A 23,566-nucleotide genomic window follows, 5' to 3' on the forward strand; every position below is an offset into this window, starting at 1 on the left:
GGTATTCCCTATTTCCTGTTGAACTGCTATAAAAACCACATGAACTGGTAGGTTCACTTGAAGCCTTACAGTCTGTCTGCCAGTCTTGTGATTTCTGAGAGGTGTTTTTGTGGCTAGGTTCCTTGTGTTTGACCTTGCCTTGATTTGATTTTGCCTTGCTCTTCTGTCTGGAGGCTGATTCTGCTATTTTGGTATTTTGACCCTGCCTGGTACATCAACCCTGATTGTGGACTGTGTTTTGGATTTGTTCATGTTGGTGGTGATTATTCTGGTTAGTAACCCTGTCTGTTTTGACTTCCAAATAAACTTCATGCATATGGATCTTTACACTATGTCCCTGAGTCCTACATTACACATAGAAGCTTTAAATGTTCCTCAGGAAGGACAATCCAAAAAATTCATAAGGATCCAAAAATTAATTAAAAAAAAAAATAATTCCACGCTGCAGTTTGAAAGTTTGAAACTAACTCTCGATGGTTTAGGATCAATGTTGCACCCCGATGTATGGCAAATAAAATACATTTCATTTATCCATCTTTACTAAGTGGTCAGGGCTGCAGTGGATCTGGAGCCTTAGCAGTCAAGACTCGAAACAGCTGAGGCTCACTATAGGAGTTATTCTCTGCAGGCAGGTCACTAGAGATGAAATAGGAGATCACTGTGTTTCAATTCACATGTAGAATACAGTCTATATTGCACTAGGAACTATAATTCTCCTTTCCTGCTCTGGATTCACTGAATTGATTTTTTTTAAATATATATTTCATTCACTTAAAAAAGGGCATTAACACTGATAAACATCGATCACTAATTACATTTTGTGAATTAATTTGCCATAACGCTGGCCTCCAAAGTCCACTCAGACAGGATTGTTCTGTCTTTTCATTTATAAAATCTGACTTTCCCAGTATAAATATAATTTTATTTTCTGGGCTTTTATGACTGCTGTTATGATCACTGCTCATTAAACCGATATTCTGTTTCCTGTGAGTTCTGTTCTTTTCTGTGTGTTTTACCATAAAAGTCATAAATAAGCTGCAAACTTTCAAACCCAGAGGTGTGATGAACTTTCAGATTGTGGTAGTTTGTGGATCAGACTGCATTTTTCTAGGATATGAAGAAAACACATTGTCAGTTTTATTACAGCCATAAAGTTTTATAGTCTACAGAGACTGAGGTACCACAGCAAGAAACATAAAACGAGCCTCTGTTGGAATAATCTGTATGAAGAAATGTCTTTCTGCTGCATAAATCATCCAGGATCTTAATCCAACATGGAGACGTTGGTCATGGGCAATTCCATGTGGGACAGGAGCAAATCCAAGGACACAGTGCAAATAGAAAATCTCACCTTTATCGCCAGCCACTTGATGCTCATCATGGTGTATTTGTGGTTCAAAATACTTATATACAGATTCAGGTCCAGGGGATCTTCTGCTCAATTTAAATATCCAGCATGCAGTGAGGACAGTCAGGCTGTTTTTTGTGACAAAGACACCAGTGATGCTTTTTAATTAATTAAGTGATTAAATGGTGCTTTCTATGAAATGTGACTCTGAGACTAGACCTATTAACTACATGATCTGAGGAAGCACTTCTTTTAATTTAGGATCAACCACAAATTGGACAAATGGTCAATTGGCCTTTATTCATCAAAACTCCTTACAGTCAAATCTAGATTTTAGAACTTAGATGTAGATTTTAACTTTGTTTTCACATCACAGTTTATCCGATTTACATTTTTTTGCTGGATACCTCCACTTTTATTTGAGTATGGTTATTTTGTTGTGTGCTGCTAATTACATCTCTCTTTGCAAAAGTATTGGTCACAGCAACATTCAAAATTAACTTTAATATTTGAAATTGTTATTTGAGTCCCTGATAAACTTTTCAGTGTGGAGTGCCCATTGTGCCAAGGATCAAAAGGTAGATCAGTATAAATTTTTCTGTGCATAACTCAGTACAAGTAGGCCATGAGATATTAGATAAGAAGTTTGGCATCTTTGGATCATTAGCCACTCGGTATGAGGGACGTTATTCAGTCATTCTGAGCTTTGACAACTCCAACGCCCTTAATAGTGCAACTACTAACACTCTTACAGATGAAAGTAAGAAAGATGACCAACATTTTTTAAAAAACATTTTTTTTTCAGGTCAGTGATTAAATAATTGCCTAGCCTTTTCCAGGTGCTGCATTATGATGGACCCCAAATCCTGATGTTTCTGCCGCCTGTTAGAGTGTATGATGTATTTTATTAAGCTAATATGTTTTGTATGTTTCCTTCCTGCAATCTCTCTACCTTATTTATACACTTCATAGCACCAGTAGGTGATGCCTGGTTGGTTTGTCTGCTTTTGTTTCACTAAACCTGGCAGTTTTTGCTCACTCCTGAGTGGTGCAATCAAGAAAACCTCTGCTTAAACATCCAGGTGATAAAGACAACCAGATGAAATACTAGTAACCTCTCTCTGATTGTCCCACAGCCCTTCTTTGTGGTGTAAAACTACAAGGGGCAGAAGATAGAGACTCCGGACCAAAATTAAGAAGACCAAGATGGCGTCATTGTAAATACACCACATAGTTGTTCATTTACTTCCACATGTTTTCTTGTTTACTTCATTTCTTCTTTTCACAGTTTTTCTTGTAATCATTTTTGATGCTTGGCCTCTTATTCATTCCTTGATTGTACTTTGAGATAAAAAATGTGTTATAAGATTGTTTTTATTGTGGATATTTTGCACCTTCAGCCCTCCAGCTCTACCTCTCTCATGTTGACCAGATTCTTCTGTTCATGCAGGAAGTGGACGCAGGAAGTGGACGCATGCAGGAAGTGGAACCTGAATTTGAGTTTCAATCTTAACAGTTTGAATCACCCAGATTGTGCTTGCAAGCCCACTGAATCTGCTTTACTTAATCTCTTATTTTAACAAACATGGGGCTCCTCCAGGCAGCATGAGATATGCAGCTTGACGTTCCCCGGTTATAAGAAGGTGGTGATCTGTATCAGGTAAGTATAGCCTTAAGCATACTGAGAGAGATAGCAGATAGCGAGAGATAGCAGCATTGCCTGATGTACTAGCAATATCGACTGTAACAGTGGAGACTCATCCATTAGCAAGAGGTTTATTACCTATTACCAACAATGTCCAAAATCCAAAAACCATAAACGGAGAACAGTTCCGGGTCATACACAGAGTAAGAACAGATAAACTCAGTCCAAATCACAAATCTAAACTCTTAATCGAATGTCACAGGCAAACAGAGAATCAGGGCAAACAAGAACAGAGCGGCTTTCCATGACAGAGAAAACAAGGTAGACAAGGAAAGGTCATACACAGAAGTCAGTCAGAATTACAACGGCTCCGAACTCAAACAAATGAATGAGCAAAGAGTCAGTTCAAATGTTTTCTTCTCTACTTTTGACTCATATACTGTAGTCCAGTATGGACAGAATCCCATGTAGTTGCATATATTTTAAGTCGTTAGCTTTGCAATGCATAGTACTGACCGGTTTGTTGACAAACTGGTTAACATTAAACATGTTTTGTAATACAGCATGTTTTGTGGATGATTTTGCTACATGAATGGCATAATGTAGGCCTAAAGCTCACTACACTTGGATTGATGATCTCAATGCCATAGTCCAGCTGTCCAACCTGCCAGTCATTAATCCTTGTTCAACGCTTTGGAAAATGATGACTGATGACTATAAAACAGTGTATCATCCTTTTGGAAATAGGGCCACAATGTTGTACACCTGCTCCCAAAATATAAGACCAAGTTAAAGCAAGAGAAGCCGGTAATTTTAGAAGATTAAAATTTGGAATGAAAGCAGCACGGAAAAGCTACAGGTTTGTGTTGAGGATACTGACTGACAAATGTTTTGACTAACACAGACTACAATAGATTATATATGTAAAATTTTGGGAGAACAATATTACCCATTTAAAGGTTATCAAGGTTTACCCTAGTAACGTAGGCGATGTAGGGCTAACACTTTTCACACACAGATTTATAATCTGATCCAACTGTTTGTATTGTCTTCTGTTACCCAGCATTTTGTCAGTGTCTACAGTGTCTATTAATATGATTAATCATCATTTAAAAAAAAAAAAAAAAAAAAAGATTATGAGGCCTGGAGAGTTAGGATGTTTTGCTGTTCATTCTAGCATGAGTTTGTACTGAATAGTGTTTTGTAAAACACAACAAAAAATGACGAATAGAATTTGTGTGCTGATGTAATTAAGGCTCAGTTTTCTTATTCTCACAGTCTTGTAAGATCTGGCAAGTTTTTAATAACTTTATACCCAGAAAAACCTTTGGAAGGGGGTGGGCCTGGCAGGGGAGCCTTCATGGTGTATTGGCCCATGGGCCTCTGACATGGGCACTGACTCAAGAAGCTTTGTGCATGTGTCATGGGTAATTTCCTGCCAAGCCTCCTTAAATTCTTCCCAAAGCTGAGCTTCATTGGAACGCCACTCGCGGTCTTCAAAACGCTGGGCAGCAAGGAACACCTTCACTCCATGCAGTGTGTTTGGGATCGTTATCGTGTTGGAAAATACACGTTCGATCTCCAAACAGATCCTCCATACTCGTCAACATGGTGTTCTGCAAGATATCCAAGTTTTGTTCCATTTTCAAAGTGACAGCGACATTGTGGATCCTTCCAACACCTGCCTCAGACATACATCCCCATACCATTATGTTTCCTCTGCTGTGCTTGACAGTGCCAGGCATGCATTTGGTATCAAGTCAAGTCAAGTGGCTTTATTGTCATTTCAACTATATACAGCTAGTTAGTACACAGTGAAATGAAACAACGTTCCTTCAGGATCATGGTGCTACATAAAACAAACACAGAACTACACTAGACATTGCATATATTTACATAAAGTGCACAGTGCAAACATGTGCAGATGGCAGGAGACAGTACAAAACTATCAAAACAAGGCAATGGGCATGGTGAGGTACAGTGCAGTGCCGACTAGCACACAGTTCTGTAAAAAAGTGAAGCATATGACAGTAGTGCAAAAGACTGACAAAATCAAAACGCATCAAAACGCACCCCTTGTCTCCTATGAACATACCTGACACCGTCCGAGGCAAGCATGTTGAATTTTGACTCTTCAGACCACAGAACGCAGCTCCAATCTTTCACACTCCAATCCTTATGTTCAATGACAAATGCAAAACGTGGAGTGGGCCTACCAGGGGGCCTCCATAGTGTATTGGCCCATGGGCCTCTAAGTTCACACCATCCTTAGCTCTCACGGCTGTTCTTCAAAACACGTTGTACTGTAAGCGTTTATCCTCATTATCCTCTATGTGTGAAATTCAGAACGGATCAGAATAAAGACGGCTCGAACCTGTAAAAAAAAAAAGGGGGGGCGGGGTGTTCAGATTTGATATATACTTCCATACACAAAAGAAATAGAAAGTGGAAATAATACAGACACAAGCTTAGAACTAGCTCAATATCTTAGACAGACACACACACACACCAGGTGATTGTTTTAAGACTACAAAATTTCATTAAAATGTGGCAATGAAATGTTTACCAAAGTGTCTAAATTATTAATCACTCTTGGTGAAATTAAATATTTTAGAGAATAATATCACTGAATGTCTCACTGCAGTACTTCACTGTTCATTCATTTAACGCAAACTGTTTTTGGTGGACAGCGGAGCCTGTATGAAAATCTCCATGGAAGCCAGTAAACGCCCTGCTGATTGAACTCCATTGAGGCATGACTCTAATAGGCACCTCCAAGACACATGAAGCCAACACAAACTGCTGCTCATGCTGCATCACAGGGCAGTGTAACATACTCTGAGGAAAGCACTATCCACCCTCTTCCACATACAAGTAGTGGCCAAAAGTGATGTCCAGAGGGGATATTTGCACAATATTTGCCCACAGAACAGCGCTCCAATCTTCCATAATCCGATCCTTATGGTCTTTGGCAAAGGCAAGATGTTTTTTTGCAGTTGACAGAACTAATAAATGGTTTCTTTACTGCTACACAACCTCGCAATCCAGCCTCTTGTAGCCGTCGCCTTGCAGTGTGAGATGAAATTGGAGGTTCCTCACCATTGTACTTTGGAAGCTGTTCTGAAGTGGTCACACATTGAAGTGATTTTTTGAGGTGATTGAAGTGAATGCTCTGCCTAACCACTAACATCAGAATCCAAAAAGAAATATCAAATAAAAGTGGCATGTAAATACAGTCAGATCCATAAGTATTTGGAAAGTGACACAATTTTCATCATTTTGCCTCTGCACACCACCCCAATGGATTTGGAAAGTGATTGAAGTGTAGACTTTCAGCTTTAATTCAAGGGGTTTAACAAAAATATTTCATTAACTATTTAGGAATTACAGCTCAATATGCAGTCCAAAGAGATGTTGATGCAAGTGAAGGAGGCCATCATTAGGCTGAAAAAACAAAACAGACCTATCAGAGAGTTAGCAGAAACTTTTAAAATGGCCAAATTAACAATTTTGTACTTAAAAAGAAGGAATGGACTCGCAAGCTCAGCAACAACAAAAGGCCTGGAAGACCACGGAAGACAACTAAAGTGGATGAATGCAGAATTGTTTCACTGTTGAAGAAAAACCCCTTCACAACATCTAGCCAAGTTAAGAACACTCTCGAGGAGGTTGGCGTATCATTGACAAGGTCTACAATCAAGAGATGCCTTACTTCAAGATCCAAACCACTGGTGACACTCAAGAACAGAAAGGCCAGATTAGACTTTGCTAAAAAAAAAAAAAAAAATCTTAAAAAAAAACCTGACCAGTTCTGATGCAAGATTAACTTGTAGCAGAATGATGGGAAGAGAAGAGTATGGGGAAGGAAAGAAAGGGCTCCTTTCTGGTCCAAAGCATACTACATCATCTGTCAAACATGGTGGAGGCAGTGTTATGGCATGGGCATGTATGGCTGCCAATGGAACTGAGTCACTGGTGTTTACTGATGATGTGACTGCTGTTAGAAGTAGCAGGATGAATTCTGAAGTGTATACAGCTATACTTTCTGCTCACATTCAGCCAAATTCTGCAAAACTGATAGGACGGCGCGTCACAGTACAGATGGATAATGACCCAAAACATACCACAAAAGCATCCCAGCAGCTTCTTAAGAAAAAGAAATGGAATGTTATTAAATGGCCAAGTCAGTCACATGACCTCAACCCAATTGAGCTGCTTTTCACTTACTGAAGACACAACTGAAGGCAGAAAGACCCACAAACAAGCAGCAACTGAAAACAGCTGCAGTAAAAACCTGGCAAAGCATCTCAAGGGAGGAAACACAGCATTTGGTGATGTCCATGGGGTCTAGATTTCAAGCAGTCACTGACTGCAAAGGATTTTCATCCAAGTATTAAAAATAATGTCAGTTTTATCTTATATTCTTATCATCAATGGGACATTTGATCTCAACTAAGAGATATGCTTATCTGACCTATACGTGTATCTCCACTGTACAGTGTGGATTCTCCAGTCCAGCAGCGAGCAGCTTCACTTCTGAATCCTGCAGGTTATTGTTTCTGAGGTCCAGTTCTCTCAGACTGGAGGAGTTTGAGCTGAGAACTGAGGACAGAGCTCTACAGCTTTTCTCTGTCAGATTACACCCACACAGCCTAGGAGAGAAATGATGATATATCAAACAATATAATAATAATAAACTTTATTTTATATAGCGCTTTTAAATTAACATCTCAAACCGCTTTACATAAATTAAAATACAATGAAATACAAATTATAACGATACAATAAAATAAAATACAAACAGAGATAAAATACAAAGATAGAAATAAGAATCATTCTTAACAGAGCCAGTATAAATAACAGCAAATTAATCACACGGAAAAGCTACCCCAAAAAAGTATGTTTTAAGAGAAGATTTAAAAACACTAAGAGATGGTGCACTTCTAATCTCAGAGGGCAGGGAATTCCACAGTTTTGGAGCCGTTGAAGAGAAAGCCCTATCACCCATAGTTCTAAGACGAGTTGATGGTACAGTTAAAAGACCAGCTTCGGAAGAGCGGAGATCACATGCTGGTATGTAGCTCAGGCAAATATTGAGGAGCCAAACCATTCAGGGCCTTATAAGTAAGCATCAGAATTTTAAAATCAATACGAAACCTAACAGGAAGCCGGTGCAAGGCTTCCAGAATAGGTGTGATGTGATCCCTTGCACTGGTCCTAGTCAGGATTCTAGCAGCAGAGTTTTGTACCAACTGTAACTCACTTACGGTAGCTTTTGACACTCCAGCCAGCAAAGCATTACAATAGTCAATGCGGGTAAAAACAAAAGTATTGATTAACTTTTCAGCCACCGAGAATGTCAGCAATATAATTTATCCTTTTGCTTAGTACTTATTAATATTTTCTTTTGGATGTCTGTGGTTTTGTTGTTTGTTTGAGCCCTAGAGTTTTAGGTTTTGTGTATGTGTGTGTTGTAGATCTGTATGTACAGTGTGAAAGTGATGATCTGACCTCAGTATCTCCAGTGTACAGTCTGGATTCTCCAGTCCAGCAGCAAGCAGCTTCACTCCTGAATCCTGCAGGTTATTCTCACTCAGGTCCAGTACTCTCAGACTGGAGGAGTTTGAGCTGAGAACTGAGGACAGAGCTCCACAGCTTTTCTGTGTGATATTGCACAGATACAGCCTAGGAGAGAAATGATGAAATATCAGAACACAGACATCTCAAAACACAAGACAAGTAATATAATTTATCCTTTTGCTTAATACTTACTAATATTTTCTTTTGGATTTCTGTGGTTTTGTCATGTTTGTTTGAGCCCTAGAGTTTTAGGTTTAGTGTGTGTGTGTGTGTGTGTGTGTGTTGTAGATCTGTATGTACAGTGTGAAAGTGATGGTCTGACCTCAGTGTCTCCAGTGTACAGTGTGGATTCTCCAGTCCAGCAGCGAGCAGCTTCACTCCTGAATCCTGCAGGTTATTCTCACTCAGGTCCAGTTCTCTCAGACTGGAGGAGTTTGAGCTGAGAACCGAGGACAGAACTCCACAGCTTTCATTTTTGAGATAACACCAACGCAGCCTGGGAGAGAAATGATGAAATATCAGAACACTGACATCCAAAAGGACACTGTAGAATTCTTGTGTTGTAATAATAATAATAATAATAATAATACTCTATTTATTTAGCACCTTTCATATATTTAAAATGCCATTCAAAGTGCTTTACAGTGTAAAGTAAAAAACAGACATAAAAAACAAAAGGTGATCATTCATTCATTCATCTGAAGTAAGCGCTTCATCCTGGTCATCCAGGTCGCAGGACCCTGGAGCTGCGAGGTGGCACCACTACTCGCTGTGCCACCCGACAAAATGTTATCCAAAATAAAATGGTAAAATAGGCAAATAATAACAATAATGAAATAAATAGTAGCAGTGACAGAAAGAAAATAAAAAAATATATATGTAAAAAAAATATATATAAAAATAGAATTCAAAAAAGTCTGTAAAAATAGAATAAAGGTACAATAATGAATATATCATATAAAAGTAATGTAAAAAAAAAAAAAAATAATAAGGTCAAAAAATAAAATAATAAAATTGACAAATAGGAAGGATGTAGCATGCCAGTAAAGTCTCTTTTTAAGTTTCACCCGTGGAATATGGAGAAGGCTAGCACTAGATGATCTTAAGACATGGTTTTGAATAGTTTATCAGCCATTCAGTGGTGTATGAAAGTGCTGTCTCATTAAGAGATTTAAAAAGAAAAGTAGTAATAATGTTTTATAGTCAGTCCTAAGGAAACAGGAAACCATTGAAGTGACGCTAAAACTAGTCTAATATGATTTTGTTGCCTAGTACATGTTAAGATTCATGCTGCATTTTGCACAAATTGTACTTTTTTTGCTGCAGCTGTAGGAAGTCCTGTGAGCAACGCATGACAATGTTTCAGGGTGAGAAAATACAAAAGCATGGATACATTTCTTGGCATCAAGTAACCAAAAACAGGGTCTCGCCCATGCAATAATCCTTAAATAATAAAATGCAGTTTTAGTTTTTAACGTTTATTTAACGTTATTAATGTGTGGTTTAAAAGATAAACGAGAGTCCAAAATGACACCAAGATTTCTAACTTCAGCTTTTGTCTGTAGAGCCAGATTTCCAAGTCTGTTATATATCTGTGTTTTTCTCTGCTTCAGTGACAGTGCTACCAGTCACAAGTATTTCCATCTCGTGTTTATATTTCAAGAATTTTAGATATTTTAGATTTCAAGAAATCAAATCTAAGATTGTTAAATCTATTTCTAGACATTTGTTTACTAAATCCAAGCTTGAAATATTCTGTTGAGTTGTGGTTTAATGCACCACTTTTGTACTGACAGGGATGTTTAAGGACTTTGCTATCACTCTGTAGCATGGTACATTCGAGTGTTGTTTAATAATGCTGTCCCTGAGAACTTTAACAAGCTCCTTCACCTTCACCATGACTGCTACTTGTTGTGTGAAATCTTCCCAACCACCAGAAACATCTTTTATAATGACACCAGGTGTAATTGACATGAGAACACTTCTGCAGCATTTATATCTAGATTTATTGATTTTCTTGATTTATTTTTTTTATTAACCTTTACATAGTATGCCAGACTTGCTGCTTTACCTTTGACTATTATTGGGTTTATACTATAACAGTACCAATAAAATAAACAAAATGTGAAAGCTCTGATCTGACCTCAGTATCTCCAGTTTACAGTCTGGATTCTCCAGTCCAGCAGCGAGCAGCTTCACTCCTGTATCCTGCAGTTTATAATTGTTACTCAGGTCCAGTTCTCTCAGACTGGAGGAGTTTGAGCTGAGAACTGAGGACAGAGCTCCACAGCTTTTCTCTGTCAGATTACACTTACACAGCCTGGGAGAGAAATGATGCAGTATTAGAACACTGACATCCAGAAAACACACACACACACACACACAATGAAACAGCACCTCTCACCTCTTCTTCAGATTTAAAGTTCATTATTGCCATGTCATTATTTGATTGTGGAAATTTCCCTCTCAGTCTTCTTGACTACACCGGATCCCTATGATGCTATAGAGTATAGAGTATAGTTCCTTTATTCAGTGTGAACTATATTTTGTTACCTAGAGGATTAAAGTCTGGTGAAGGAGAGCCTTGTGCTGACAGTCAGCCTGACTATGAGGAGAGGATGACTGTATACACTGAGAAATTGGAAAAAACACCACCAGCAACCACCTGTGTCCGACCTGAAGCCTACACCGAGACTTCTTCAGCCTAGCCCGAGGACATCATCACTCTGCCTTCTGACCCCTGATAAGGACGTGGTCACTCCACCTGCTGACTCCAGCAAGACCGTCAAGGACATCATCATTACACTTACTGCTGACTTCGTGGATGAGGTCATCCTTCTGGCTCCAGCTGACTTCATGGATCATGACATCTTTTTTAACCTTTAACCTTATGCTGATGTTGCAGATTATATCATCACTGCTTCCCTGCTGACGGAACAGCTAACGGAAACCCCAATATACAGTGGGGTCCAAAAGTCTGACACCATAATGAAAATCTTTAATTGATTTTCTTAACTCTTCCATTGAAGTGTGGACATTTTCACATGACACTCCAATGGATTTGACCTAACGTTGGATCATCAAACTACACAAGTCCAAGCCAGCTCGAGTGCATGCTGTCATCAAAGCAAAAGGGGGATATACTGAAATATTACAAAATACTAAGAAAGCCTAAAATTCATGTAAATACACTGTAACTGAGATTGTACTTTTCCCTCGAGTTGTTGCTGATAATATAATTTACAGACATGGTGTGTGAAGGTTGGAGTGGAAGAACTCGAGTGTCCTGCACAGAGCCCTGACCTCAACCCCACTGAACACCTTTGGGATGAACTGGAACACCGACTGAACCCCAGACCTCCTCACCAACATCAGTGCCTGATCTCACTAATGCTCTTGTAGCTGAATGAACACAAATCCCCACAGCCACGCTCCAACATCTAGTGGAAAGCTTCCCAGAAGAGTGGAGCTTATTATAACAGTAAATCGGACTAGGATATGTTAGTTGTGTGGAAATTTTGTCAAATAAAGGTGAGAGAAAGTGTAAGAGCAGCACAACTCAGGAGTGGAGATCTGACCTCAAGTCAAATTTGAACGAGAGTGTTACTGGTATACTAACACATACAGGGCCTCATTTATCAAGCTGGATACAAACAGATTTATTTGTAAATTGTTTGTAGGAGCATTTACACAAGAAATTTGGTATTCAATTTCAATTCAATTTTATTTGTATAGCGCTTTTAACAATGGACACTGTCACAAAGCAGCTTTACAGAAATACAAAAACTAAAGGATATAAATTTTAAATCTATGAATTTATCCCTAATGGTCAAGCCAGAGGCGACTGTGGTGAGGAAAAACTCCCTGAGACGACATGAGGAGGAAACCTTGAGAGGAACCAGGCTCAAAAGGGAACTCATCCTCATCTGGGTGCAACGGATAGTGCGATTATAAATCATTCCCTTCTATAACTGTGTACTACATGGTTGCAGTTGTGTAACCATGGAAATTCTTTATAGTGTTAACATGAAGTCTATTTTGTTATCAACTGTTCACTGATGGAGACTTGAGTGCAAAAAGTTATCATAGCAACTGTAGTCCTAAGCCATCGTAGCATAACTGTTCATATCAATTGCTGTCCATCTTCATAGTTTGTAAGTGGTACTATCCACAGTAATCTCATGTATCTTAAGGCTGTCTGTGTTGGAGGCCATCCTCAGCAGCAGCAAGTGATGACAACTCCAACTAGAAGTAGGGCAAAGGATGGATCAGGCAGGTCCTATTCCTGTATCATGTGTTCATGTAATCCTCTCATTTCTGAAAAAGTGCGTATCCTACTCATACTCCTGAGTGTGTGTAAATTTCACGCACAAGAAGACTTCAAATCATGTCATTTGTAATGACCTCCTGTACTTCTATATATACATATACACACACACACACACATTTCCAACACGGCATCAGGGAGGGCGCGAGAGATTTCTGGCTGAGAGTCGCTAAGACACTTTGAATAACTTTTATAAATCCGGCGGAAATTTTTTGTTCGGTTTGTCTTACGCAAACATTTATACACAAGTTTATAAAAAGATTGATTAATGAGGCCCATTGTTACTGTTCACTTTTGTTTGGTTATTTTATTAAAGAAATAATAACTTTAACAGATTTGAATGGATTTGATAAAAGATTTCAGTGTAAGTTGGTGTTTGGTATCACTTAGACTTGTATGTTAAAGCATTGTAATGTCAGTGATGTTAGACTTCAGTCTAGTCAATTTCCTGTTTAGAGATTGGCAATCTCCCCTTAAGATGCAGACGTCACTGGCACACCAGGATGTGTAATCAGTTACAGATGGAGGACTGAGAGATATAGAAAATCTTATAAAAATTATAGACTGTTCTTCACTTCTTTCTACTGCGTTATAATTGATCTTAAGTCTACATTTATTTATGAAATTTATCTTGTTTTGATTATTCTGTATTCTTAAATGCTCACGTATTTCACGTTTTGTTAAGCTGATATGTGTTGAATAAATTAAAAGTTTAAAGTTAGAACAGTCATATTTTCCCTCAGTGACTAGCTAAGGTATTTAAATGTACAAAAGTAAGCCGAGAAAAACTATTAGGTAAAAAAGAAAGGTTTAGCTACTTATATAATGCTTAAAAATCTTCAGTAAGCTCCCTTGTTCTCCTTACACACTGAATAACAACTGACTGGAGTAATTAATGACAAGCATTATTTAAATCAGTGCAGCATAATCATTGGTATATTCAAATGATAAAAACTGCAGTAATACATTTACGAATAAAAATTACTCACACAGCTTTTCTGGATGCTTTGACCACTGGCAGCAGCCTCACAAGACATTCCTCTGATGTGTCATATTTATTCAAATCAAACTCATCCAGATTCTCGTCTGAGTTCAGCAGCACAAACACCAGAGCTGACCACTGAGCAGGAGAGAGTCTGACTCCACTGAGACACGAGTAATCTTCACTTTTCAGGTAATGCTGTACTTCCTGCACTAGAGAATGATCATTCAGTTCATTCAGACAGTGGAACAGATTGATGGATTTCTCTGGAGATGGATTCTCCCTGATCTTCTTCTTGATGTACTCAACTGTTTCCTGTTCACTGTGAGAGCTGCTTCCTGTCTCGGGCAGTAGGTCTCGTAAGAGAGTCTGATTGGACTCCATTGAGAGACCCAGAAGGAAGCGAAGGAAAAGATCCAAGTGTCCATTATCACTCTGTAAGGCCTTGTCCACCGCACTTTTGAGGAATTCAGACATGTTTGCCTTGAAAAGACCGGACCATGTTTGTTGTTTTGCAATCTTTTTGTTGATGAAGGAGAGAAATTCATATAAAGCAGCCAGAAACTCCTGAACACTCAGATGTACAAAGCTGAACACCTTCCCCAGGTGAAGCCCAAACTCCTCTCTGAAGATCTGGGTACACACTCCTGAGTACACGGACACTTCTCTGACATCAATGCCACACTCTCTCAGGTCTTCCTCATAGAAGATCAGGTTTCCTTTCTCCAGCTGTTGGAAAGCCAGTTTTCCCAGTGCCAGGATACTCTCTCTGGTCTGCTGAGGGTCAGGGTCACATTTCTGATGGTACTTTTGGTCCTTGTGTTTGATCTGAAAGATCAGGAAGTGTGTGAACATTTGAGTCAGAGTCTTGGGGATCTCTCCACTCTCTGCTTCACCCAACATTCTCTCTAGAACAGTGGCTGAGATCCAGCAGAAGACCGGGATGTGGCACATGATGTAGAGGCTTCTTGAAGACTTCACGTGTGTGATGATTTTATTGGCCAGGCTCTGATCACTGATCCTCTTCCTGAAGTACTCCTCTTTCTGAGGATCACTGAACCCTCGTACCTCTGTTACCTGGTCTACGCACTCAGGAGGGATCTGATGGGCTGCTCCTGGTCGAGAGGTTATCCAGAGGAGAGCAGAGGGAAGCAGATTCCCCTTGATCAGGTTTGTCAGCAGCACATCCACTGAGGCTGACTCTGTCACATCACACAATCTCTTATTGTTCTGGAAATCTAGTGGAAGTCGACACTCATCCAGACCATCAAAGATGAAAAGGATTTTGTTGATCTCGCGGTCTATTAACTGTAGTTCTTTTATTTCTGGGAAAAGGTGATGAAGAAGTTTCATCAGACTGAGATTTTTCTGCTTCATCAGATTCAGCTCCCTAAAGGGAAGTGGAAACATGAAGAAGATGTCCTGATTTGCTTTCCCTTCAGCCCAGTCCAGAATAAACTTCTGCACAGAGACTGTTTTTCCAATTCCAGCAACTCCTTTAGTCAGTACACTTCTGATGGACTCGTCTTTGAAGAGCTCATTACATTTGATGGGTGTCTCCTGTGTTGCTGATCTCCTGGACGCTGTCTCAATCTGTCTCACCTCATGTTCATTATTGACGTCTCCACTCCCACCCTCTGTGATGTAGAGATCTGTGTAGATCTCATTCAGAAGTACTGAGCTTCCATGCTGTACAACTCCTTCATTGATTCTTTTACATTTCTCTCTCAGTTTGGATTTGTGTTTTCGCTGGTACACAGAGACGAGTTCTAATTAAAAGGAAAATAAAATTATATGTAAAACTCTGTGATCATCTCTGATATTTTCAGGCACAACTATATATCGATTTATTATCAGATTCTAATAAAACACCATTGTTATGATGGGATAACGATGTGTGATGGATATGGACCACTGTCCTTCCTCTAAAGTTAAAGTGATGGACCAATCCCATGAGCTCTTACTGTTCTGTAGTGTGTTAGCGAGATCTGTCTGGTTCATGATTTTCAGGACGTGCAATGTGATCTTCAGCGCTCCCTCTCTGACACTGCTCTGATCCTCCTCATCCTCCACCTCCCTCTCAGAGCATGCTGGGTAATCTGGACTCAGTAGCATCTTAAATCTCTTCAGCTCATTCTTTAACAGAGTGATGACTTTGTGCTCCAGCTCCTGATTACAAATAAACATTAAAAAAAAAAGTCAAAATACTGTAATGTTATATTAATGAGTCTCTGTTCAGTAGCACATAAAAGTGCACTTTTGTCTGATTATCCATGATGCTGCTACAAGCAGGACAATTTGCACTCTCCTGGGCAAAAAAAATGGGAAAAGCCCAAAATGGCAAAATATGAAGCTTTTAATGGTCTTAACAACAAATCATTGGTCAGGAAATTAAGAGAAATTAAACAAATAGATAAAGGAAGTTAGTTATGGAAGCTTTTTCCTTTGATTTCTTTAAATGTTTAAGGCTTGTGGCTCTTGATGGACTGCATCAGGTGCGGCAGATAACCAAATAATCACTAATCTTTTAAGAACGAAAAAAAAACATCCCAGAAGATATTTGTGGAAAATTACACCCATTTACACCCAGATATGTTCTAGTTTGAATTTTACATCAAACATTTTAATCATTATCATGATTTTACCTTTGCGTACAAGAAGACTATACAAGTGAATTTCCCTGTTTCTAGCTTTTCCCCAAACAGCAAAAGGAAATGAGCGAATGGTGGCACAGGAGCTCTCAGGAGTGCATCTGTTTCATTCTTCCTCATTTTCTGACCAGTGATTTGTTGTTAAGACCATTAAAAGCTTCATATTTGATAGTAGCCTTGACCCATTTTTTTCCCCAGGAGTCTAAGATTGACAGGAGTAAAAATAGTGAAAATATAGCTGGTATAGTTGGTGTGAAAATATTGGTATTTTATCGTTATGTGTACATTTATATTTAAGCTTTTTTAAGAAGTATACACACACACACACACACACACCTTGAACGTAGATTCCAAATGATTTTTTGATTTCTGGGGTCTGTGAACATAAACAACATTAAGTAATAAACAAATAAGCAAGGAATAAAACTCTCTATAGTTTATAAATCAATGACTCTTTGCACTTTTTAGCCATTTGTTGTTACAAATTGTTATTTAATGTTGTGGAACATCTGCAAGGCAAGTTAGTTCCTGTTCTCACTTACATTACAGCAGCTATAAACATTCATTCCCTCACCAGCCTCTCTTTTTAATTTCAAGTTAATAATGAATGTAGCTTGACATGTTACTGAGAAACCAAAAATTGTAAACTCCTCTGTACCCTGAAGACTTTCCTGTGGTGGAAAACTTACTGACACGATGATGTATTACAACAAGCGCATTAATATAAACCTGTGATTTACAGCTGCAACACTGGCAGAGCTGCTGTTATGGAAAATTAATCAACACCACTGGAATCGAGAATTCAACAGCTCAGTGGTGTAAGGATTATATGACATATTCAACAAAAGCAGCAAAACCTGAACAAATAGCTATTTAAACACCACTATATAATCAGTTCAAGATGCACTAACTGATAGCTATTTTTAGACACATAATATACATTTTAAGATGCTAATATGACATAATGTGTGATACATTAAACTATTAGAGTGTGTGATACATTAAACTATACTGACCTCAGTTCAGCAGGGGAATCTCTGTCGCTGATGTCTGTTGGCTGCTCCACTGAACTGTCACTCTTCATGGACACACAGCTGTGTTCTGGTGAGTCTGATCTCTCACTCGTCACTGGCCTAAAGCATAGAAGGGAATGATAAGTGGCATAGAAGTGTAGTGCACAGTAAATAAAGCTGGATTCTAAGTGGAAGATCATACCCACCTCATATCAGTAGTATAGTCTCTGTCTCTGAATTTTATTGGACGATTCATTGAACTGTCACTCTTCACGGACACACAGCTGGGTTCACGTGAGTCTGATCTCTCACCCGTCACTGGCCTAATGTGTAGAAGGGAATGATAAGTGGCATAGAGGTGTAGAAGTGGAGTTTAAAATGTAAACTTGAAATGTGCACAGTAAATAAAGCTGGATTCTAAGTGGAAGATCATACCCACCTCATATCAGTAGTACAGTCTCTGTCTCTGAATTTTATTGGAGGATTCATTGAACTGTCACTCTTCACGGACACACAGCTGGGTTCAGGTGAGTCTGATCTCTCACCCGTCACTGGCCTAATGTGTAAAAGGGAATGATAAGTGGCACAGAAGCGTAGAAGTGGAGTTTAAAATGTCAAACGTGAAACGTGCACAGTAAATAAAGCTGGATTCTAAGTGGAAGGTAAAATGGATAAAATTATTATTTTAATCATACCCACCTCATATCAGGAGTACAGTCTCTGAACTTTATCGGAGGATTCATTGAACTGTCACTCTTCACGGACACACAGCTGGGTTCAGGTGAGTCTGATCTCTCATTCGTCACTGGCCTAAAGCATAGAAGGGCATATAAGTGCATATAAGTGCATACTGTATAAGCATATAAGTGGCACAGAAGCGTAGAAGTGGAGTTTAAAATGTCAAACGTGAAACATGCACAGTAAATAAAGCTGGATTCTAAGTGGAAGGTAAAGTGGCTACATTTATTAATTTAATCATACCCACCTCATATGAGTAGTACAGTCTCTGTCTCTGAACTTTATTGGAGGATTCATTGAACTGTCACTCTTCATGGACACACAGCTGGGTTCAGGTGAGTCTGACCTCTTACTCGTCACTGGCCTAAGGCATAGAAGGGAATGATTGCTGGCATAGAGGTGTAGTGCACAGTAAATAAAGCTGGATTAAGTGGAAGGTAAAATACAGGGTGTCCCAAAAGTCTCTATACATAGCGGACTGTGTTTGCCAGCACCACGTCGGTTGTGTCTTCGTCAGCGGATGTTCGTGGACGTCCACTTCTCAGTTGTTCCGCAACACTTCCAGTCTTTATGAATTTGTTAATAAGTTTGGCAATGGTGTCGTGTGTGATGTGCTTGAATGATTTCAATACATTCTTCCTTTGTCAAAGGCATTCTTAAAGCCTATCTGAAAATATATATATATAATATAAACTAAGTATGAAAAACTTTGGAAGACATTTTGCTAAAAAATGTTAATGTCCCCTATGTATGGAGACTTTTGGGACACCCAGTAGATAAAATTATTCATTTAATCATACCCACCTCATATCAGCAGTGCAGTCTCTGAACTTTACTGGAGGATCCATTGAACTGTCACTCCTCATGGACACACAGCTGGATTCAGGTGAGTCTGACCTCTTACCCTGAATCAGACTAAACACACACATCCACTGCATCATTATTACTCTTCTGCATTCACAATTATTTAGTCCTTTCCAATGGCAGCTGGTGGAGATATTCAAAGGGTTCAAGTCTATCAATAGCTCAACAATTAAACTATTAGCGTTGACCAATACATTATATCCTGAAGTTTTATTGATAATAATAATAAGAAGAAGACGAATCTGTAAGTCTCCAGATAAGGGTGTTTGTTAAATGCTCTATATGTAAATAATACTGGGGTATACTGATATGATTCTTTTGTCCTAAGTAACATATACTATATAGCCAAAAGTATGTGCACCCCTGACGATCTCACCCATATGTGGTTCTTCTCTAAACTCTTTCCACAAAGCTGGAAGCACACAATTGTATTTGTATGCTGTAGCATTACAGTTTCCCTTCACTGGAACTAAGAGGCTCAAACCTGCTCCAGCATGACAATGCCCCTGTGCACAAAGCGATCTTAAGTCTTCCATTGACGTGTGGACATTTTCAGATGAAAATCCAATGGATTTGATCTACCGTTGGATCATCAGATTTTACACAATCTACACAAGTCCAAGCCAGCTCGAGTGCATGCTGTCATTAAAGCAAAAGGGGGACCTAAGCCTAAAATTCGTGTAAATACACTGTAACTGAGATTGTACTTTTCCCTCAAGTTGTTGCTGATAATATAATTTACAGACATGGTGTGTGAAGGTTGGAGTGGAAGAACTCGAGTGTCCTGCACAGAGCCCTGACCTCAACCCCACTGAACACCTTTAGGATGAACTGGAACACCGACTGAACCCCAGACCTCCTCACCAACATCAGAGCCTGATCTCACTAATGCTCTTGTAGCTGAATGAACACAAATCCCCACAGCCACGCTCCAACATCTAGTGGAAAGCCTTCCCAGAAGAGTGGAGCTTATTATAACAGGAAAGGGGAATACATCTGGAATGGGATGTTCAAAACATGTGTATGGGTGTGATGGTCAGGGGTGCACAAACTGTACTTTTGACCATACAGTGTATTTTAACCAGCTATAGGGACAATTTGGTGTTAGAGGTGTTGCTCAATGTCAGTAATAATCAGCTGGTGTTCAGAGTCTGATCTGTTCAGTGCTGGTGAATGTGAGAAGTCCCAAACCTTCACTCACCTCTCGTCTATCTGCGTGTCCTGTTCCCCAGAGACACTCATTTTAGAGGTCATGTGCCCTATAACCCTGCAGATTACAGCTGTTAACCTGCACACACACACACACACACACACACACACACGTTTAATGAAAGACTGCAGGACACATATTTACTTCACTCCAACATCAGTGTGTTACATCTAAGTCAAATCCTGCAGTAAAGTGTATAAATTAAAACTTCAGTAAAGATCCGCTGAACTGTTCTTCACCTGGTATAAGATTACAATAAACCCAATATAAGATTATTAAACCTATTTCTAGACATATTTTACTATTCTTAAGCTTCAGATTTTCTTATTCCACTGGCAGATAATTTTGCTTCTTTCTAAAAATAAATGCTTAAAATGAGTAAAAATATCTTCCAGTATAACAGGAATATTTCAAGCTTGAATTTAGTAAAGAAATGCCTAGAAATAGATTTAATAATCTTAGATTTGGTTTCTTGTAATCTAATAGGAAATGCTAGATCATTCTGACTGTATTCAGGATATGTGAACTTGCTAAGATTACTACACTTTGTCACAAATCTGTAAGGCTAGATGATGTAACTCTTTTGATAAGCTTGTAACCTGTGTGTTCAACAGGTTTGCTGGATAAATGGCAATTTAATAAATAAATAAATAAATAAGTAAATAAATAAAGACGTGTCAGAAATACTTGTGACTGGTAGCACTGTCACTGAAGCAGAGAAAAACACAGATATATAACAGACTTGGAAATCTGGCTCTACAGACAAAAGCTGAAGTTAGATTACTGACTATATTCAGGATATTTTCAGTTGTTAGATATGATTTTGTTTGGCAGTTTGACTAGTTTGTGCATTTATACCCTGTCGTGTTTTAGTATCTTCATGAAGTTCTTATCATGCATTTGTCTATCATTATTTCTCCTTGACCCATGCTCCCCTTTCCTCAGAGCACTTCCCGGGTTTGATCACTGTTTACTTCCCTAAGCTCTGTTACAGGTTGTCCTGTGTTATGTTAAACCTGCCTGCAGTGTAGATTCCCACATCACAGCTCACAGCTCACAGATCACAGCTTACGACTGGATACTCACTGTGTTCTTCCTCCTGAAACGCTTTAAAAATGGAGCTTTACTTTCGCTCTGAAACAGAAGGTGGAGTCAAGAAACGCATAAACACGTAATGTCGATTCATTCCAGTGAGTCGAATCTTTTGATTCGGTTCTCTGATTCGTTCTGATTCAGTTCACTGATTCATTTTGGTTCATTTCATTGATTCGTTCTGATTCATTTCGCTGATTCGTTTTGATTCATTTCACTGATTCATTCGGATTCGGTTCACTGATTCATTCAGTGACTCTTTCCGTAAGTTACATCGTTACACCAGTAGGTGGCGCCAGTGAGTGTCTTTTTAGATATTAGGAGTAAGTCATTGTTTCATTCACCCAATACATTCATTTAAAAACCAAAAACAGTTTTCAAGAGACAATTTTAATATTATGATTTATTAAATGTACATGGATTGTACTCAAATGAACAGTTATAATAAAAAAACGAGCATATATTTTACAAAAGTATGTGCCTAATAGTGTGTTTACAATATTGTTAAAACTCTGTCTAGGAAGAGGCCTGAGTAGATGGTCTATCTGAGCTAGTGTGTGCAGAAAAGGAAAGTGTAGTTATCTCGAGCAGGCGTTTAATCTGTGTAGTTATCTCGAGCAGGCGTTTAATCTGTGTAGTTATCTCAGGCAGGCATTTAATCTGTGTGGTTATCTCAGGCAGGCGTTTAATCTGTGTAGTTATCTCGAGCAGGCGTTTAATCTGTGTGGTTATCTCGAGCAAGCGTTTAATCTGTGTAGTTATCTCGAGCAGGCGTTTAATCTGTGTGGTTATCTCGAGCAGGCGTTTAATCTGTGTGGTTATCTCGAGCAGGCGTTTAATATGGGGGGTTATCTCGAGCAGGCGTTTAATCTGTGTAGTTATCTCGAGCAGGCGCTTAATCTGTGTGGTTATCTCGAGCAGGCGTTTAATCTGTGTAGTTATCTCGAGCAGGCGTTTAATCTGTGTAGTTATCTCGAGCAGGCGTTTAATCTGTGTAGTTATCTCGAGCAGGCGTTTAATCTGTGTGGTTATCTCGAGCAGGCATTTAATCTGTGTGGTTATCTCGAGCAGGCATTTAATCTGTGTAGTTATCTCGAGCAGGCGTTTAATCTGTGTAGTTATCTCGAGCAGGCGTTTAATCTGTGTGGTTATCTCGAGCAGGCGTTTAATCTGTGTGGTTATCTCGAGCAGGCGTTTAATATGGGGGGTTATCTCGAGCAGGCGTTTAATCTGTGTGGTTATCTCAAGCAAGCATTTAATCTGTGTGGTTATCTCAAGCAGGCGTTTAATCTGTGTAGTTAGACGCTGAGGCATCCTGAGGCATCCAGAGATGGACCAGCTCCAGCTGGTTTCTGCCTGGTGAGGATTTGGGTATTCAAAGCAACGCTGCCAACCCTATGTGTACTTTGAGGAAGACAACAATCTCCAAATTAATATACACATAAAATTGTACATGACTATACATAAATGCAGAAAGGACATTGTTCATATCACACTCTCCAGTGTCACCCAGATGAGGATGGGTTCCCTTTTGAGTCTGATTCCTCTCAAGGTTTCTTCCTCATATCATCTAAGGGAGTTTTTCCTTGCCACAGTCGCCTCAGTCACCTCAGGCTTGCTCACTAGGGATAATTTTGTCTAACATCTAGGACTGTTTGCATGTTTTTGTTTCTGTTTGCATGTTTTTTGTTTCTTATGTTCTGTAGAGCTGCTTTGAGACAATGTTCATTGTTAAAAGCGCTATACAAATAAAATTGAATTGAATTGAATTGAATTGAATTGAATAGTTATCTCGAATAGGCCTTTAATCTGTGTGGTTATCACGAGCAGGTGTTTAATCTTTGTAGTTATCTCGAGCAGGCGTTTAATCTGTGTGGTTAATTCGAGCAGGCATTTAATCTGTGTGGTTAACTTGAGCAGGTGTTTAATCTGTGTGATTAATTTGAGCAGGCGTTTAATCTGTGTGGTTATCTCGAGCAGGTGTTTAATCTGTGTGGTTAATTTGAGCAGGCATTTAATCTGTGTGGTTAATTTGAGCAGGCGTTTAATCTCTGCACACACCGTGGCTAGCTTAGTTATTTAATCAAGGAACTGAAGAATGAATACCACCTAAGAA

General features: G+C 39.0%; 1 protein-coding gene across 6 annotated transcripts; it reads right to left on the minus strand.

The window, feature by feature from the left end:
- Positions 1-902: 902 nt before the first annotated feature.
- On the minus strand, positions 903-21,549 carry LOC113547558 (NACHT, LRR and PYD domains-containing protein 12). 6 transcript variants are annotated; one of them, XM_053237257.1, is made up of 16 exons: positions 21,445-21,549; positions 20,350-20,436; positions 19,089-19,199; positions 18,532-18,648; positions 18,246-18,356; positions 17,986-18,102; positions 17,753-17,869; positions 17,550-17,666; positions 16,870-16,909; positions 15,847-16,051; positions 13,890-15,651; positions 10,717-10,893; positions 8,896-9,069; positions 8,505-8,678; positions 7,468-7,645; positions 910-5,367 (listed from the first exon to the last, which is right to left on the minus strand). In XM_053237257.1, exons 2-15 carry the CDS (start codon positions 20,400-20,402, stop codon positions 7,468-7,470), a joined length of 3,453 nt encoding a protein of 1,150 aa, XP_053093232.1. In that variant the 5' UTR covers positions 20,403-20,436; positions 21,445-21,549; the 3' UTR covers positions 910-5,367. The 6 variants fall into 6 exon arrangements, with proteins under 6 accessions (XP_053093247.1, XP_053093245.1, XP_053093234.1 ...); XM_053237270.1 differs by lacking the exon at positions 8,505-8,678 and having other exon boundaries at positions 906-5,367; XM_053237259.1 differs by lacking the exon at positions 18,246-18,356 and having other exon boundaries at positions 908-5,367.
- Between the last annotated feature and the right edge of the window lie 2,017 nt (positions 21,550-23,566).

Source organism: Pangasianodon hypophthalmus, chromosome 1 (assembly GCF_027358585.1).
Source record: "Pangasianodon hypophthalmus isolate fPanHyp1 chromosome 1, fPanHyp1.pri, whole genome shotgun sequence".
Classification (NCBI taxonomy): Eukaryota; Metazoa; Chordata; class Actinopteri; order Siluriformes; family Pangasiidae; genus Pangasianodon; species Pangasianodon hypophthalmus.

Bases quoted from the DNA above. Each gene is read 5' to 3' on its own strand.
- LOC113547558 (XM_053237257.1), bottom strand. From the start codon at position 20,402: ATGACCTCTAAAATGAGTGTCTCTGGGGAACAGGACACGCAGATAGAC. The intron at 17,667-17,752 runs GTGGGTATGATC...TCTATGCTTTAG, and splicing joins GACTATACTACTGATATGAG to GCCAGTGACGAGTGAGAGAT. The intron at 7,646-8,504 runs GTCAGATCATCA...TTTCTCTCCTAG, and splicing joins TGTACACTGGAGATACTGAG to GCTGTGTGGGTGTAATCTGA.